Source organism: Eretmochelys imbricata, chromosome 16, assembly GCF_965152235.1.
Source record: "Eretmochelys imbricata isolate rEreImb1 chromosome 16, rEreImb1.hap1, whole genome shotgun sequence".
NCBI lineage: Eukaryota > Metazoa > Chordata > Testudines > Cheloniidae > Eretmochelys > Eretmochelys imbricata.
Window position 1 is genome coordinate 7,832,864 of NC_135587.1, and position 18,037 is coordinate 7,850,900.

Consider the following 18,037-nt stretch of genomic DNA (forward strand, 5'->3'; position numbering starts at 1 on the left):
GTGAACTTTTGGAATAGCCTTCCAAGGGAAGCAGTGGGGGCAAAAGACCTATCTGGCTTTAAGATTAAACTCGATAAGTTTATGAAGGAGATGGTTTGATAGGATAACATGATTTTGGTAATTAATTGATCTTTAAATATTCATGGTAAATAGGCCCAATGGCCTGTGATGGGATGTTAGATGGGGTGGGATCTGAGTTACTATAGAGAATTCTTTCCTGGGTGTCTGGCTGGTGAATCTTGCCCATATGCTCAGGGTTTAGCTAATCGCCATATATGGGGTCGGGAAGGAATTTTCCTCCGGGGCAGATTGGCAGAGGTCCTGGAGGTTTTTCGCCTTCCTCTGTAGCATGGGGCATGGGTCACTTGCTGGAGGATTCTCTGCTCCTTGAAGTCTTTAAACCACGATTTGAGGACTTCAATAGCTCAGACATAGGTGAGAGGTTTTTCGCAGGAGTGGGTGGGTGAGATTCTGTGGCCTGTGTTGTGCAGGAGGTCGGACTAGATGATCATAATGGGCTCTTCTGACCTTAGGATCTATGAAACTCAACGTGACCAGGAAAAGGAAAAGGTTGGTATTAAACATCAGTGTGTTTGCTTGGGTGCTTCCAGCTATGGGCCTCATCCGCACACACTGATGTCAATGGAAAGACTCCCATTGACTTCACTGGGCTTCAGATCAGGCTCTAAGGCCCAGATCCGTTAGGCACCTAACTTCCGTGGAAATCAATGGGCTTAAGGCATCTAACTACCTGGGAGGGTCCATTCCCACACATTGCTGGAGAGCGACCTCCCGCTGCACTCTCCTTCTGCTAAACCGGCCTGAACTTCATCTCTGAGACTTTGTAGGAATAGTGAGCCCCTTTGCCTGTTGCCCAGATGACACTATCTGTGTAGCTCTTGTGGGGCCCCAGCAGGTACAGCCCATTCAGATTGGAACCGTGACACTTGTTGTACCACCAGCCGCCCTTGTACAGCAGAGCACAGTTCGCCGAATGCATATCATTGTCATTGTCTTTGGTTGTAAACGTCATATTTTTATGGCCAGACAAGGAATCACCTGTTAAAACATCAGAAGCAAGAACATGGTTGTGTGTGTACAAAGCACTTTCAGGCTCTGAGAGATGTCCTGGTCCCCTGCATTTGACTATTAATCAAGTCACAGGGATTCTCTATTCCACACTTTGGCTATACAGCTATGGTTCCTTTTGTTTAATATGTAGCATGCCTCTAATAGCTCCTTTCCCTTACCAAACAATATTTAAAAATAGGAGGCTAGCTGTGGGGGAAAAGACCCAGCAGGGCCTCACTTTAGTAAGTTCCCCCAACCAAACATCCTCTTTCTGGACGCTGGAGGACCAAGAATTCTGAGTTCAACTCCAGTTAACATTCACAAGTGTGGTGAAAACATCATGCTGATGGCCTGCACTGGAATGTCGCATGGACTTTCTTCCCACCTCCCCTTTCCGGTAATCTCTGAGTTGGTAGAACTGCCAGAGATACTCTGTGCTTTTGATGGTTGTTCATGATACCTCCCTTGTACAGAAAGTGCAGAATGGGCCCCAAACTTACCTGCAGTGCCTGTAAGAAACTTTCCTAGGTTCAGTCTGTATTTGTCAGATTGTCCTGAAATGCTGAAGGTCTCATAGTGGGCAAAGGATTTATTGTTTTCCGTGTCACTCAGATCGACACGAAGTTCACAAGTTGCTAGAGACAAAACGGAAACAAAAATGTCAATCACGTTCCATTGAACATTCTGCCTGATCTTTGTAAGGAGGGGTTGAGACATGTCTGTCCAACCCCAGGAATACAAGCAGATGAATCACTTTATGTGTCCTGTATCAGAGGGGTAGCCATGTTAGTCTGGATCTTTAAAAGGGGCAAAGAGTCCTGTGGCACCTTATAGACTAACAGACGTATTGGAGCATAAGCTTTCGTGGGTGAACACCCACTTCGTGAAATGCATGTAGTGGAAATTTCCAGAGGCAGGTATAAATATGCAAGCAAGAATCAGGCTAGGGATAATGAGGTTAGTTCAATCAGGGAGGCTAAGGCCCTCTTCTAGCAGTTGAGGTGTGAACAGCAAGGGAGGAGAAACTGCTTTTGTCATTGGCGACCCATTCACAGTCTGTGTTTAATCCTGAGCTGATGGGGTCAAATTTGCAAATGACCGAAGCTCAGCAGTTTCTCGTTGAAGTCTGGTCCTGAAGTTTTTTTGCTGTAGGATGGCCACTTTTACATCTACTATTGTGTGTCCAGGAAGGTTGAAGTGTTCCCCTACAGGTTTTTGTATACTGCCATTCCTAATATCTGATTTGCGTCCAATTATCCTTTTACGTAGGGACTGCCCAGTTTGGCCGATGTACATAGCAGAGGGACATTGCTGGCTCATGATGGCATATATTACATTGGCGGACGTGCAGGTGAATAAACCTGTGATGGTAATGGTGTGGCTGATCTGGTTAGGTCCTGTGATGGTGTCGCTGGTGTAGATATGTGGGCAGAGTTGGCATCAAGGTTTGTTGCATGGATTGGTTCCTGAGTTAGAGTTACTATGGTGCGGTGTGTCGTTGCTGGTGAGAATATGCTTCAGGCTGGCGGGTTGTCTGTGAGCGAGGACTGGCCTGCCTCCCAAGGCCTGTGAAAGTGAGGGATCGTTGTCCAGGATGGTTTGTAGAGTTCTGTTGGTTTCTTTCTTGGGCTTGTCTTGCAGCAGGAGGCTTCTGGGTACACATCTAGCTCTGTTGATCTGTTTCCTTATTTCCTCATGCAGTCATGTTAACACCACCCTATACCGAAAACCCACCGACCGCTATGCCTACCTTCATGCCTCCAGCTTCCATCCTGGACACACCACATGATCCATTGTTTACAGCCAAGCGCTGAGGTACAACCGCATTTGCTCCAACTCCTCAGACAGAGACCAACACCTACAAGATCTTCACCAAGCATTCTCAAACCTACGATACCCGCACAAGGAATACCCGCACAAGGATACCCGTTCACCCACGAAAGCTTATGCTCCAATACGTCTCTTAGTCTATAAGGTTGCACAGGGCTCTTTGCTGCTTTTATGTATCCTGTCTCCAAGGAGATGGTCTGGCGGAGAACAAAAACCAGAAAAGAATCCATCAGTGATTTTGTTACCAAGGGATGTTAACAGGTGGATATTGTCATTCCCCAGCCAGAATTCCGTCAGCTGGTTCCCGAAACCCTTCTTGTATGAATCCCAGTCACGGAAAAAATCCACTGAACCATCTGCGCGTCTCTGGAAAACCTGCAAGGAAATGAGAGGGTGAGAGGTGGAAGACTGCACCATGGTTTCTATCCATCATAAAGCAGCTGCCTGACATACCATTACTTCATACCTGCACATGAACCCACTATACTTCGCATTCACGTAATGCTTTCCAATATATCTCCCTGCAACAGATCAGTCCTGCTCTACAAAAATGGGTACCACTACCTTCATCTGTAGAGAAGGAGGAGGCTCAGAGATGGGATGTGACCTGGCCAAGTTCAAAGAGTGACTCTGGCTCCCATCAGCTCATTTATCTGGGCAAATCCATGTCTATCTACTTCTTTTAACTACACGTTAGACTGATGGAGCTAACTCTTCAGGCCAGGAAGTGTTGAAAACCCCCTCTTAGCTGGTAACCTCTCTGCTCCATGCCCCATGTCTCTTTCACTCTGTGGCTTGAAGAACATAAAAACCCTTCAGTAGTTGGGATACGACATAGTTACGGCCTTGCAATCTTTTGCCATCACATAAAGGTCTTTCACGCCTTGGCCAGACTGTCAGGTGCTGAGAATGCTGTGTAGGCAACGTGCTTAACCTCTGGGGTGTGTCTGCATGGCTCCAGTGACGACTCAAGCTAGCCATCCGAGCTCAGACCTTGGGGGTCCAAGCTGCCACCTGAGCCGCTACGTCCACACTGCTAGTTTTAGTGTGCTGGGAGCTGTTCCCAGCTACAGTGTAAACATACCCTGGGAGCGCCCACGCCTCCTGGGCTGATGTAAGGAACGACCAGCTCCAAAGGAAGCCCGGTCAGCAGATAAAGAAAGCCAGGTGTAGCCCTCCCAGCCACTAGAGGGAGACATGGTCACATGTACTAGGCAGGTTATTACACCTGAAGTCACCTGTAGAGTCTTCCAGGCTAGACAAGACCTAAAAAGCAAATGTGAATAAACCAAAACCTAACAAATACAGAAACTTCCAGGTTTCCACAAACTCAGTTTCTCCTTTTTGAACTGATGGGCTGGCCTGGATATGAAATCTGTGATGACATATTTGGGGCATAACTGGATGAATTATTTCAGCTCTGTCTCAACATTTCCTCAATTTAGGAAAGATTTACAGCTGTCAGCAAGTGGCAATCCTCACACCTCTGATTAAAATCAAACGTGTTCTCTATAACACCCTCGTCCCCGCCACACTCCCTCTCACTTACAGTCCAGCCTCCACCGTCTGTATCCATGTCACAGAAGACAGTGATGGAATCATCAGCAACTCCTGGGTAGATGGCGTACCAGCCGCTCAGCGTTCTCCCTTTGGCTAACAGCTCCTTGCAGTTTCTGGGTCCTAGACAAAATGGAAAATTAACCATGCATTGATTGAAAGCGCGGGACTGGATCTGATTGTGCAAGGGGTGGGTGAAGAGTCAATGTGATCTTGACTGATATACTGGGGCCTTCAGAACTAAAAGCAGGCACTGCTATGCTTTGAGCTAAATGGTCAAGGCCCCTGACACCAGACCCCTACTCCTATCCTGTGTGGATCGGTCACAGAGGGGGACCTGTAAGACACACTCACCAGGGGGTTAACTCAGCAGAGTTTAGACAGCTGATTTGTTTCATCTTTTTTCACTAGGGAGAAGCTGTGCCTGGCCCTGGCAGGTGCGTAAGGGCAGGGGAAGGCACCTGGACCTTCATGCCCTACTCCTAAGCCCTGTATCTGCCCCCCTGTTCCCTGAGCAAAAGGGCTGCTCAAAGCTAATGCCAACAACGTCCACAAAAGGTGTGGAGAAGAGTGGGGTTAGGGCCCTGGCTCTGCACCTTGTATCCTGCCAGCCATCAGTGGGAACGGGCTGGCATGCCCACACAGGCTGGAGGAGGGTCCAGGAGGCACCTTTCATGAGGGCATCAGGGACTGCTCCGGCCACCTTAAATAATATTATGAGTTAGTGGGTCTTTCTGAAATGCGACTCAATATTACTCATGCTGTGCCTTGGGTAGGGGAGGCGGTGTGGGAGCAGTAGTTCCTACACTGAAGCGGGAGAAGGAAGTGTTGTGGTAATAGGTTGTTTTGTTTTGAAATGGCGGCTATTTGAGAGGTTAACCATCCTCCTGAGGGATTGGAGACAGACTGCAGCTCAGGGCGGACACAGCTGCTACTGTCAGTGAAATCATTCTTTTGCTATATGGGAGAGTGCAGAGGTTCTTACCTGTTGTTTCTGGTTCTCCGGACTCTCCTTTCTCTCCTAGAATGGAGCACAGGTTTAAATACTTGCAAGAGTTGGAGATCACACTGTAACCTCAGAACTCATGGGGCGTCAGCCTGACTTGCTGCAGGAAAATACACTAATGCCATGCATCTGAAGAAGTGGGTTTTTTTTACCCACGAAAGCCTATGCCCAAATAGATCTGTTAGTCTTTAAGGTGTCACTGGACTCCTCATTGTTAATGCCCTTCCAACATCTCCAGAGCTGCATGAATTTGGCATAGATGGTACAATACAGAAAAAGAGGGCAGAAGAGGAGCATTACATTTAGAAGCGTGTGAAGTACGTAGACACTTTTTTAAAAAAAAAAAGTTAATATTTGGGGGTTTATTCTCCATTTGTAAAAATTTGATTCACTTGGGTAAACAAGATGAAAGTAGCTTGGTGCAGAATTGCTCCTGGCTGACTGTTCAGAGACTTCAGGCAGCCAGATGCAATGGGTAACATTTTCAAAAGCACATACAAACCTTACGAGCCTACGGCCCGTTAAAAAGCAGAGCTGGCCGGAGCATGACAATTCCATTTCGTGGCAACTCTGGAGATTTTGAACTTTGTTTTCATTTCACACTGGCATGAAAACAAAACCTTTTTTGTGGAAAATGAAATTGTGTTGAGATGTCCATGTTCCGATTGAAACCTGGGCTCTTCTATTCGAGAAGGTTTTTGGGTGCAGGGCTCTCTGGTTACTTCTGACAAGAGAGACTCTCTCCCATACTTTATAGCCTGGTGGTTAAGACACTGGAATGTGGGAGAAGGGAGTTCAAGTCCCTGTTCTTTTTGAGACAGGATGATCTGGGATGAAAAACTCTGCTCTGAATCAGCCAGAGGAGAGACTTGATCCTGGCTCCCCTACATCAGGGTTTAAATTCACCCGGAGCTATTCAGAGCTCTGCTCTGGTAAATATTTCTGGGCCCCTGTGCACCTCACGGGGCTGAAACCCCGAGGCCCTGTGCCCCCCCCACTCCTGTGGGGCTAAGCCCCGAGACCCCCCCGTCGTCTCAGCTGAAGCCCAGAGCCCTGCCACCAGGTCAGAAGTCCTGAGCTCCCCGCACCACCAGCCCAGCAGCTGAAGCCATCCTCTCCCCAGGGCCTGGAGGTTTTTATAGCCCGTTGGGAGAGGGCACATGGGGGGCTCTGGGAAATAATCTACGAGAATTTGAGCTCTGTTCCACATCACAGGCCAGTGTGCTGATCACCAGCCTCTGAGAGTCTTGCTCTCTAGAGAGCCGTGGCCCGTTACTAAAACTTCATTTTGGTGAAAATATTCCAACCGATTCTATTCCTTAGGTGCTTTTGAAAATTGGACCTGATGTTCCTTCAAAACCCAGAGCAAGTTCTAGATGCAGTAGCTGGTTGCAAAGAAAGATGAGGGTGAAACGGTATTTGTCACAAGCCTCAGTCACTGTCTCCCTCATGCACAGTATTGGATTAGCTGAGCATGAATTCCTGTAAGTGCTAAGAAATATTTGTAAGTACCTGCAGGCCTCTTTGAACTAGCAGGCACAACAGACCTATTGCACCTTACATGCCTGTCACTGTGGGTATGTCTACACTGATGCGATTTGCAGCTCCTGAAGACGTATTCGTGCTAGATTTCACCGAGCAGCTTGCTGACAATAGCCGTGAGGACGTAGTGGCACAAGATTCAGCATATGCTGCACAAGTTTGCCTGACCGCTCTGGCTACCCACATTTGTAGCTTAGACCGTGCTACCATGTGTTCACTTCTGTTGCTAGCAAGCTAGCTAGATTAATGCTAATGTGAGTACAGCGACATGAACTGCAAATCACGCCCCCGGCTGCACTGTAGCCATCCCTGCATGTCATTAAAGTACAGAAGGGCCACAGCTTTGCAGTGAGAAGAATTATTTGAATTGATCAATCACCTTTCAGTCCAAGGAGGTTAAACAGTGGAAAGATTTATCTGAAGTGCAACAATTTCAATGGGGGGCTCAGAACTGAGGTTCTATTGGGGTAAAAGTTTTCCCAAATGTAACCTGAAGACAAGCATGTTCAGAAGCTGTTACTGTGATGGAATCCAAGTGACTAGTTCTTTCTTTCTTTACCTTTCTCCCCTGCTGGTCCCATCTTTCCAGGGATCCCTGGAGCTCCCCGTTCCCCTACGAACAGAAGAGGGTAAATATTTGACAGCGCAAGCCCTGACCAATTCAAACATACCAGCTAGAAGTGAACTGAATCCCCACATCTGCCATTTCTGATTTGAGTCATTAGGCTGCAACTTAGAGTCCAGAGAGAGGATCCTTCCGCTGGATTTTCACATCACATCAGTGTCCGGTTGGGGTATCCATCCCAGAGAATGTATCAGACCCTGCTTCCACTAAGCCATTGTCATGGGTGCAACTTAAATAGCAGCTAGCTCTTAGTTTTAACAAATCTCTCTGTATCAGCGTTTCTCAAACTGTGGTCCGTGAGAGTACTCCAGGGGGTCCATCGGCCCTGCTGATCAACTCCTCCCACTCCCTCCCTCAACTTCTCCCCCTCCCTTCCAGAGCCTTCTGCACTCTGTACAGGAGGCGCTGGGGGGGAAGGGGGAGGAGTGGGGTTGGGGTGCGCTCAGGGGAGGGAGCGTAAAGAGGTGGAGAAGAGGAGGGGCAGGGCTGAAGCGGGGGAGGGAAGAGATGGGGTGGGGCCTTGGGGGAAGGGGTGGAGTGGGGATGGGGCGTGGGGCTGAGCGGGGAGCTTGAGGGGGTCCGTGAAAAATTTTATATCAAAATGGAGTCCTCGGGTTTCTAAAGTTTGAGACCACTGCTCTATATGGTCAAATCGTTTATTGGTATATATGAGTCCTGGCAGATAGATCTGTAACCAGCGGTGAGGGAGGATGTCAGTCTGTTACAGCAGCAGAAAGCAGCACTTGGCCCTTTGGCTCCTGCTTTACCAGCTCACACTCTGGAGATCCCTGGTGTGCTGGCCAAGGTGGTGGCCATCAAAGATACGCAGCTGGCCTCCCTTCCACAGCCCACAGGCTACCATTTTTCTGGTCAGAGGAAAAAGAAATTGACAGTGTTTCAGAGCCAGCTTGTTAATTCTGGCCCCTCCATGTGGAGTTATAGACTGGCATAGTGACCAGCCTGTTTGAGGCACCTTTTCCTCATGTTGGGGACTCATAAGGATCTCCACAGGCTGAACTATTTTAACGTCACTCATTCACTTTTCTGCCATCCAAGGCAGAGTCTCCCTCAGCCCCTGGACACATACCTCTCATTCCTGCATGTCCAGGGTCACCTTTGGGCCCCATGGCACCAGGAATCCCAGGGCAGCCCTGGAGAACAGTGAGCTTCTCTGAACCGCTGAGACCCACTATTTTCACATCTGGAGAAAGAAATGACATGTGAGAAGGTCCATAGGACTGAAACTTTCTGCAGATCCCTGAGAGAAATAAATCCTGCAAATGAGAATCTCCACAAGCTAGCTTTCTTTTCTTTCCTTTTCTTTTCTTAAATACAAAAACCACAGCCTCAATTTAAATAGCCTCTTAATTCCTCAAAACTTTCATGAATTTGCATGTATTAAATTAACCACCAGAACAGACCGTACAGCAGACACTGGAGAACCTCAAAAAGGATTTTCAAGTGACACTAAAACTGGTGGATTAGAGAGGGATCACACTGCCATGTGATCTGGATAGATGAGAGCAGTGGGGACTGCAAGCAACAAGAGACGATTCAAAGCTTGTAAATGTGAAGTCAGTGGGAGTTTTGTCATTGGCTTCATCGGGAACAGGATTGTACCCCGACATCTGGGAAGAGGAAATCAAGAAAGCTACACAAGATGTGACCAAGCAGCCTCACCTACTGCGTTAAACACAAACCACAGTCATTGCTTTCACCTTGTTTTATTAATACGATCCCAGGGACTTTTTCCTACAACCATGTACTGCTGCAAGAAAGATAGGTAACCAGGGTTCAGGACGCTGGGAGGAAAGTGTCTTTGAGCAGCTCTTAAGAAGTGTGAAATAAAGGAACATTTGAGAAATGCCAGAGTATTGTGCATGTGTGAATTTCTATAAACTTTAGAGATTTTCTGACTTTCACATTAATTCCAAAGATCTGACTAACATCTCCCTAGGAGCAAACCAAAAGTAGCTATGGGTAGAGGTATCTATTCCCATTCTAGTTTACTTCTTATATCAGACTTATTCTGTTCTAGTCCTTACATCAGATCTGTTCCATTCTACTTTATATCATGTGCATCATATTCTGTTCCTTTTATGAGGTCTATTCTATTCTATTCCTTATATCATCTCCATCACTGTAGTACCTGAGCTCACTGGACAGAATCAGTAGAGAATGGAACATGGCAAGATTTTCATTTAATCAGATTATTTTTTAACTGGAGAATGTTGCTGTTCGAGGACTGCCAAAGAGTAAAATCAGGGCTGATGTAATAAAAAGCATCTCATCTTGTGAATGCCATTCTTCTCCAATCTAGTAGCTGGGGGTTTCACAGCCCCTTTGCTCCGTCTCATACTATGCCATGGAACAGCCCAACAGCAATGGAAAGGCATTAGTTATACAGTGCATATGTGAGCCATCTTGTTTCTTGATTAAAAGTGATTTAATTAAGGAAGAAAATAAGAAGGGCTAATATTAAACTTCATATTCTAACTGATGAGGAATTTTGTGCATTCTAAATTCTGCATCTTAAAGTAGGGACTAGTCAGATCCATGTTATGAAAAGGTAACAGGTTTGTCTGTGACTCACCTGGGCAGGTGTCCTGAGCCTCACAAACCGCTGCTGCTAGGCAGAGTACGGCGAGGAGGGTTTGCTGGGCAGCTCTCCTCATGGCTGGTGCTGGTCTCGGCAACGGCAGCTTCGCTCGTCTCCTCATCTTCATGCTCTGTTAGCATCTCAGCCCTGGGAGCCTTTCATATCATACGAAAATACAATAAGTAAACTCCACCTCGGAACTGTAATCTCCCTTACATCCCAGTTTCCACGTTACAGCTGTAAAATGGTTTCCCCTTGGCTTGTTGTGTGGACAGTTTCCCAACTTCAAGAATCTGATACGAAAGTTTCCTGTCACATTGTTCCTCCTGTGTGACTCAGTAAATATTTTGGTGCCAACGGGTCTGCTTCCCATTAATTTTACTTGCTTTCCTTTAAGTGTTGGTGTCAGCAATTCTTCATTTAACTCCTTTATACCAAAGGGTTGAGATTATTTTCCAGCTAGAGCTTCATTCCACTGATGTCAGGGTGAAAGATCAATCTGGCCAAGAAGGATATGCAATTATTGTAAGCATTGCAAAACCTCTGAAAGTATGGTTTACACCTGCCCCAAGACAGCAGAGTGATTAGATCATTAAATCCTGAGAGGATTTCACAGGGTTGAACACATGTTCACATCCTGGTTTTTATTTGCTACCTAGTGCTTTACACAGTGAAGAACTGCAGGTTTGATATTGTTGTACTCTTCAGATTGGTCTCCATTCTAACTACTTGTTTGTTGTTAAATTGTTCCATGATACTGCCTCTAGACCAGAGGAGGTTTTGATTTTATGAAGTTATCAGTGATACATAGTGCATGACATCAGAAGCCTATTCTATTCTGTTCTATTCTTATACCCAGTAGTGCATTATGTGGCATGACTGACATCTCTCGTGTGTGGTTTGTTCTCTTTTATCCCTTCCCCAGGGGAGACTGTGTGCAGTGGAGTGGTTTGGCAGTGTGTGGGGTGTTGTGGGTTGTTTATTAATGTTCATGGTATTCCAGATTTATATTAGAACAGGCAGGTTGAAGAAATGTACCTTTTATTTGGAGTGGAGGCTGATGATGATCACGACGATTTTTAGTGGGGGTGGGGTGGGGATTTACCCAGTCTCGGACTGCCCCCAGGGAAGCTTTTGTCTTCCACATAGAGGAACTTTACTGCTGTCAGTCTGAGAGGCTTGTAATGTACACCTCAGTGTGTGTGTGTGTGTTTAAACTCAAGTAGCTTCCTCTTAATTGTTGTATGAGGGGACAAAGTTGAACTGAATCTCAAATAATGCTCACCAGTTGTTGCTGGTGCCCCAGCATTTCCTTTATCTCCTAAAGAAAGAAGTTTCAGATCTTGTGTTACCTGGAGGTCACATCCTGATCTGAGTGTGCAACCCAGCATTGGTACTAAACCCAGGCTTGGGCACATGAATGCTGATGTTTCCTTTCACTACTCTATTAAAAACATATAAATAACGTTTCCAGGGTGGCACATTTGCCCAGAAGGCACAGGCTGTAAGGTACGCTTGCCTTTTAACCCAAGAGCTATATTAAAATGCCCGTTATGTGAAGCATATTGGGAATACATGTCAGAAAAGCAAGATTTCAGAAGTTCCTTCCTTGGACCACGTGAAATGACAAGTACTGTTATTACAGCCCAAACCCTGAAGAATCTCTTGGTGCATCACAGTGAAACTGATACTATGGCATCCCACTCAAGGATACAGCCTTGGGATGCTGTGTGACACATTGGATGGATCTAAATGAGATGATAAGAAGAGATGGGGAATAAGGAGTATTCAGGGAATAACTAAAGCAGCAGATGACTCACACAGGACACAGAGCAAAACTGTCAGCAACTCCCCCCAGCACTGCATCATCAACAGGAAGAGGTCGCAGGGGAGCAGACAGAGCACAAGCAGCAGGGTATGGAGGTATTTGGAAAGCAGCTACCAATCCCATGACACTGAGTTCAGAGGCTCCTGTGCATTTCAAGTGCGGTCTCAATTAACAGAACATTCAGTGCCATCTTTTGAAAATTCTAATGAGCCATTCTCAGTCTCACAGATGCTCCCTGGGGTTTGTGACAGCTTGTCTTCTCTCTGTCCCTCTAGCCTAGAGCAGATGGCAAGTGCAGGTCATCTTCTCCTAGGACGTGCATTTGCATATGGGGGCCAGCAAGTGGAACATCTCTTCCACGCCTTGCTGATCTGCCTGGTTCCTCCTTTGTTGCTCTGTTTGTGCCTCCTTTGTGGCTCCTGTCCTCTGGGAACAATCCTCAGGTAATACAACCGCTAGGTAATCATTGCCTTGCCACACCTATCCTGTGCTGCCATGCTCCCTGTCTGGCCTCAGCTCAGCAAAGCACTTGAGAACGTGATTAGCTTTAACCAGGTGCTTACTGATGTCAGTGGAACATAAACATGCTTAAAGTTAAGCAAGTGCTTCTGCAGGTTTGCCGAATCAAGGACTCTCAGTGCGAGTAACATCAGAAAAGCAGGTGCACCCTCCCATGACAGCGCTAACCTGTATGTCCAGGGAGGCCAGCAGCACCTCTTTCTCCTGGTGAAAACCGGGAACTATTTAGCCGAGGTGCCGTGGCAGAGCTCTGAACCCACTCACCTGTGTGGGAACAGGAGGGGCCTGGATAACGTCTGGCAGCTGGCTACAGATGCAGGGCTGTTGCTGGGAAAGGCTGTGGTCGCTCCCTGAGTGGAGGGAGTTGGGAAGCTGGCAAACCTGACTGGGGGAAAGCCAGATATGTAGGAAGAAGCCCAGGGAAACAGCAGCAAAAGGTAGGATTGTATTGGACTGTGGCTGCTTGTTATTGGGTCTCTGGGCTGGAACCCAGTGTAGAGGGCAGGCCTGGGTTCCCCTACCAGCTGCCGGGAAGCGGTACAGGGTGTTGGAGGTGCCAGCCAGCCAGTGGGTTTGGAAAGATGGTGAATTCCCCAGAAGGGGAGGACATTAGTGACCTGGCTGGAGGGCCAAGCCACGAAGAGGAGACTGCAGTCCCTGGAGTGAGAGGGGCAGCAGGGCAAGACTGCATAGGAGAAGACATCACCGGAGTGGGAGCACTAATACACAGAAGACAGCCAGCAGGAGGTGCCATGAGCAGTGAATAGATCCTGTGACATAAGCGTAAAAAAAAAATCACAAGAATGTTGTGATTATTCCAATCCCAAATCTGACAAGCCCCAAAAATTCAGTGTTACGGTGTCATAGATTCCAAGGCCAGAAGGGACCATCGTTATTGACTGTTCTGACTTCTTGTATAACACAGGCCAGAGAACTGCCCCACACTAATTCCTAGAGCAGAGCTTTTAGAAAAAATCCAGTGCTGATTTAAAAATGGTCAGTGATGGAGGATCCACCACAACCCTTGGGAAATTGCCCCAATGGTTAATAATGCTCACTGTCAAATATGTAGGCTTAACTTCCTGTCTGAATTTGTCCAGCTTCAACCTCCAGTCATTGGATCGTGTTACACCTTTCTCTGCTAGATTGAAGAGCCCCTTATTAAATATTTGTTCCTCATGTAGGTACTTATACTGTGATCAAGTCAACCCACAACCTTCTCTTTAAGCTAAATAGATCGAGCTCCTTGAGTCTATCACTATAAGGCAGGGTTTCTACTCCTTTAATCATTCTTGTAGCTCTTCTCTGAACCCTCTCCAATTTATTAACATCCTTCACGAATTGGGGGCACCAGAACTGGACACAGGATTCCAGCAGCAGTCGCACCAGCGCCAAATACAGAGGTATAATAACCTCTCTCCTGCTACTCAAGATTCCCATGTTTAGACATCCCAGGATTGCATGAGCTTTTTTGGCCACAGCTTCACACTGGGAACTCATGTTTAGTTGATTATCAACCATGAGCCCCAAATCTTTTTCAGAGTCACTGCTTCCCAGGATAGAGTCCCCCATCCTGTAAGTATGGCCTACATTGTTTGTTAAATTAACCGAGTGCAAAGCTGTGATTATCCCAAGGGCATCACTTAGAGGTGGTTAAGAATTTTCAGTCAAAGCCATTTTTCAGAAGAAAACTGGGTTTTCAACAAAATAATTTTTTTGCAAAAATGTGTCTGCTTTCAGTGGAAAATCTTGAATTTTCATTAAAAAAATGGAACATCCCCAGCGGTGCCCCTGTCATGATGCACTGCTCCCCTCACCAAGACAGGAGATTGTGAGGCCTCATGAGAAATGTAGTCTGACCAGCGAGTCCAGCCAACAGAGGACAGTGGGAGTATGAAACATCTGAACCAGAACTCCCAGGAGGCACCGCAGTGGCATTTCAGAATTAAACTACTGTATATCATTTTTTTGGCAGAAATATTTCAGTTTTTGATTTTTTTGGTAAGAAAATATTTCAGTTTTTGATTTTTTTGTCTTCTCTCAATACTCAAATACTCAATGAGTGAATACTCAAAATTTTCTGTGGAAGAAAAGCCATGTTCCAACCAGCTTTAGTATCCATTGCAAACAGCACTGTGTAGACATTTGTATATGCTAATGGCATAATTGTCCTTGCCTTTGAAACCCAGTCTCACTGCATCTTTTCCATCACTAACTAGTATAAGTGTACATTTTAGGTCCAGTGTGTCCAGGCTCTGGGTATGGTTAAAGCAGCAAATAAGAGGAGACAGTTGTAAAGAGAATTGGAGACACCTTATACTTGTTATTTAATATGGAAACAAACTTAAAAGAACCACCCCCTCGGTTCTTCATCATCCAACTAGTCTTGACCTGATAAATTCTCAGTTCTGTGTTTGCTTGGTAGGGTCTAGCCAGAAGGTCCCTACATATTTTAAAGCCCGCTTCCCCTTTCTAATGTGTCTTTTCATCCCATTCTGTTTCCTTGCTTGTTTTACCTTCTCGCTAATTAGTTCCAAACAGGGTCAGTGTGGAGATTAACTCAGCTTTATTATACCAGCCCTGAAGCAGGCTCAGGAAAGCTCTGGCAACTCCTTTGGAAAGTGCGGCAGAACCTGGGGGAGAGAGCATGCTGTTTTCTTTAGCGACCAAAGTGAAGGCCCAGACGCCAGCAGCATCACAGAGCCATGGGCTTCTTTTTCTTCAGTGTGCTGCATACAGTTGGTTCAGTTCCTGATTGGTAAAAGGTGCACAATTCACAGATGTCCTTATTCCTGTTCTGGGAATGTCCCAATTTAGTCAATTCTCAGAGCCGCACCTACAGTCACAGGATATGAACCACCCAACCTTTCACTCCCACCTTGATACATATCACCACTATACGGTACAATTGATTGATGTTGCGTTTTCGATGGTCAAACATATTAACTTTTGGAAATCAGAGCAAACACTTCTACATGAAACCGGATGGAGAACACGCATTCTGTACAGGCACAAGGGAAACTCATACCAAATAAGGGCCCAGTCATGCCAATGCTTATCAAGCATAGTACCTACTAATGTCTGCAGTCACACTGAAGTCAGTGGGACTACGTAGGTTAGTACGCAGGCTGCATGGTACTAACTGTGTGCAGCAGTGACCCCAAGAGAGAAATGGGAGGGTTTTTATTTAATTTGGCCATTTTAACTTGACATTGCTATATAGCCAAACTCCGGTTGAAAATGCCTATATGGCCATGTCCTCCATCCAAGACCCCACAGCAGCTGAACCTAAATCTTACAGCAAAGTCTCTGGATTCCACAGTGCTCTGTTGCAGCAGACTAGAAATTTGGTGGCAGTTTCATTAAATTAAGAATGGAGGCTTTTCATGATTTTGGTATGAAAATGAACACAACGATCAATACAGCTGCCCTGTTGTTAGTTTTGACTTTTTCTTCCCCCCCTGCAAAATCAGTGTGTTGGTTTTCAACAAACTCTGCATTTAGATTACCTGGTTTCACATGCATTTAGCCTCTGATGTGTTTACTTGTCCCAAGAAGCTTGGCTGGATTTTAACACTCCAAACTTTCCTTAATTGGAGGGCATCTCAGAACACCCTTCTTTGACCAGCTCACTCCCTGCCCCAGGCCAAGACATGCACGGCTCAGGATTCCCCAGGCAACCCAAATGAAAAAAAGTTTTGCCAGCTAATAAAAAGGAAAAAAGAGAATGTAAGTATGCAAATTCACTGATCCTCAAACAGGCCCAGAGTTACCTGGGAACCCTGCTCCGTTCCCTCACCCATCTCAAACCACTCATGACTCAGCAACAACACCCACTTCTGCCTCCTTTCCTGGTCCCCATCACCTTGCATCCCGAACCCCAAACTATCCCTTCGCACAGCATCTCCTCATTGTCTCCTCACCCCACCGCATTCCCAAGAGCAGCACACGAGTGGGAAAGAGCTCCACATGCCCCAAAGGAGGAGATGCCCTGGATTCCATGCCAGGCCGCATCTTGGATGGGATGCGGCCTGTAGCTGTTGGTCCATGGTCTTCACAGGTGCTGGGCTCTTAGCCTGTGTGGATCCTCTGGTGTGTAATAAGGTTCGAGCTCCGGCTGAAGCTCCGCCCACAGTGGGCACAGGCGTAGGGCCTCTCGCCTGCGTGGGTCCGCTGATGCTGGAGGAGATTGGACCTTGCGCTGAAGCTCTTCCCGCACTGGGCGCACTCGTGCTGCCGCTCCCCCGTGTGGATTTTCTGGTGCTCGCTCAGCTCCGAGTCGCGGCTGAAGCTTTTCCCGCACTGGGCGCACTGGCGGGGCGCGTCGGCTGCGTGGAGCCTCTGGTGCCTGATGAGGGCGGAGCTCATGGAGAAGCTCCGCCCACACTGGGCGCACTGGTAGGGCCGCTCGCCCGTGTGGATGGTCCAGTGCTGCAGGAGGTGGGAGCTCAGGCTGAAGCTCTTCCCGCACGCGCAGCGGTAGGGCCGCTCGCCCGTGTGCGTCCGCTGGTGCTGCACCAGGTGGGAGCTGACGCTGAAGCTCCGCCCGCACTCGGCGCACACGTAGGGCCGCTCCCCCGTGTGGATCCGCTGGTGTCGGACCAGGTGGGAGCTGACCCGGAAGCTCTTTCCGCACTCGGCGCAGTCATAGGGCCGCTCGCCAGTATGGATCCGTTGGTGCCGCAGGAAGGTGGAGCTCTGGGTGAAGCGTTTCCCGCACTCGGGGCAGGCATAGGGCCGCTCCCCTGTGTGGGTTCTCTGATGGACAGTCAGAGACGAGCTCTTGTTGAAGCTCTTCCCGCAGTCCGTGCACGTGTTTGGTCTGTCCTGGTGGGCGAGGCCATCGCCCACCTGAGCAGATTTACCCCAGCTCTGCGCCAGTGGGTTCCTCCGCCGCCTTCCTGACCTGCACCGAGTCTCACGGGCTCCTCCCCACTCAGGGCTCTGGGATCTCGTGGGTAAAGTCACAGGAGGCTTCACCATCTCAGGGGCTTCATGCAGGGGCTTCTGCTCCTCATTCTCTCTCGGCGTCCCATCACCTGCTGGAGTGAAAAAGGAATCCAGCCATGATTTGCTCCCTGCACTGAGGACAAAGAGAACCTCAGGAGCAGGAAGGGCAGTGGGGCTTGTCATGAATATTAAAAGTCACCAGAACTAAACTCCACAAAACCCTTTCTCTGGGAGGGGGACTTATGGTGCCTCAAAATCCCACCTGAGCCATAGATAAAGGATGGGCCAGGGGAAGGACCCCTGTTTCATATCAGTTTGGACGGGTGGGAAGCCCTGAATGTCTAGGATATGGTTACTGCAGTGGAGGAGGCGGGATGACAGAATGGCGAGGTCTTACAATAGCTTGGATGGAATTCCACGATTCTTCTCCGTTCATTGAGTTTTGGGATTGGTGCAAGCTTACTCCTCACCTGTGTGGGCACAGCTCACAATCACCTCATGGCCTTGCAT

General features: G+C 47.5%; 2 protein-coding genes across 2 annotated transcripts; both read right to left on the reverse strand.

Annotated features, from left to right (window-relative positions):
• Window positions 1–811: 811 nt before the first annotated feature.
• On the reverse strand, window positions 812–10,357 carry LOC144276011 (ficolin-2-like). Its single transcript, XM_077835810.1, has 8 exons — window positions 10,225–10,357; window positions 8,719–8,832; window positions 7,566–7,619; window positions 5,444–5,479; window positions 4,451–4,581; window positions 3,147–3,276; window positions 1,572–1,706; window positions 812–1,059 (listed from the first exon to the last, which is right to left on the reverse strand). Exons 1-8 carry the CDS (start codon window positions 10,355–10,357, stop codon window positions 812–814), a joined length of 981 nt encoding a protein of 326 aa, XP_077691936.1.
• Window positions 10,358–16,648: 6,291 nt separating this feature from the next.
• Window positions 16,649–18,037, reverse strand: LOC144276194 (uncharacterized). The gene is made up of 2 exons (XM_077836131.1): window positions 17,998–18,037; window positions 16,649–17,619 (listed from the first exon to the last, which is right to left on the reverse strand). Exons 1-2 carry the CDS (start codon window positions 18,035–18,037, stop codon window positions 16,649–16,651), a joined length of 1,011 nt encoding a protein of 336 aa, XP_077692257.1.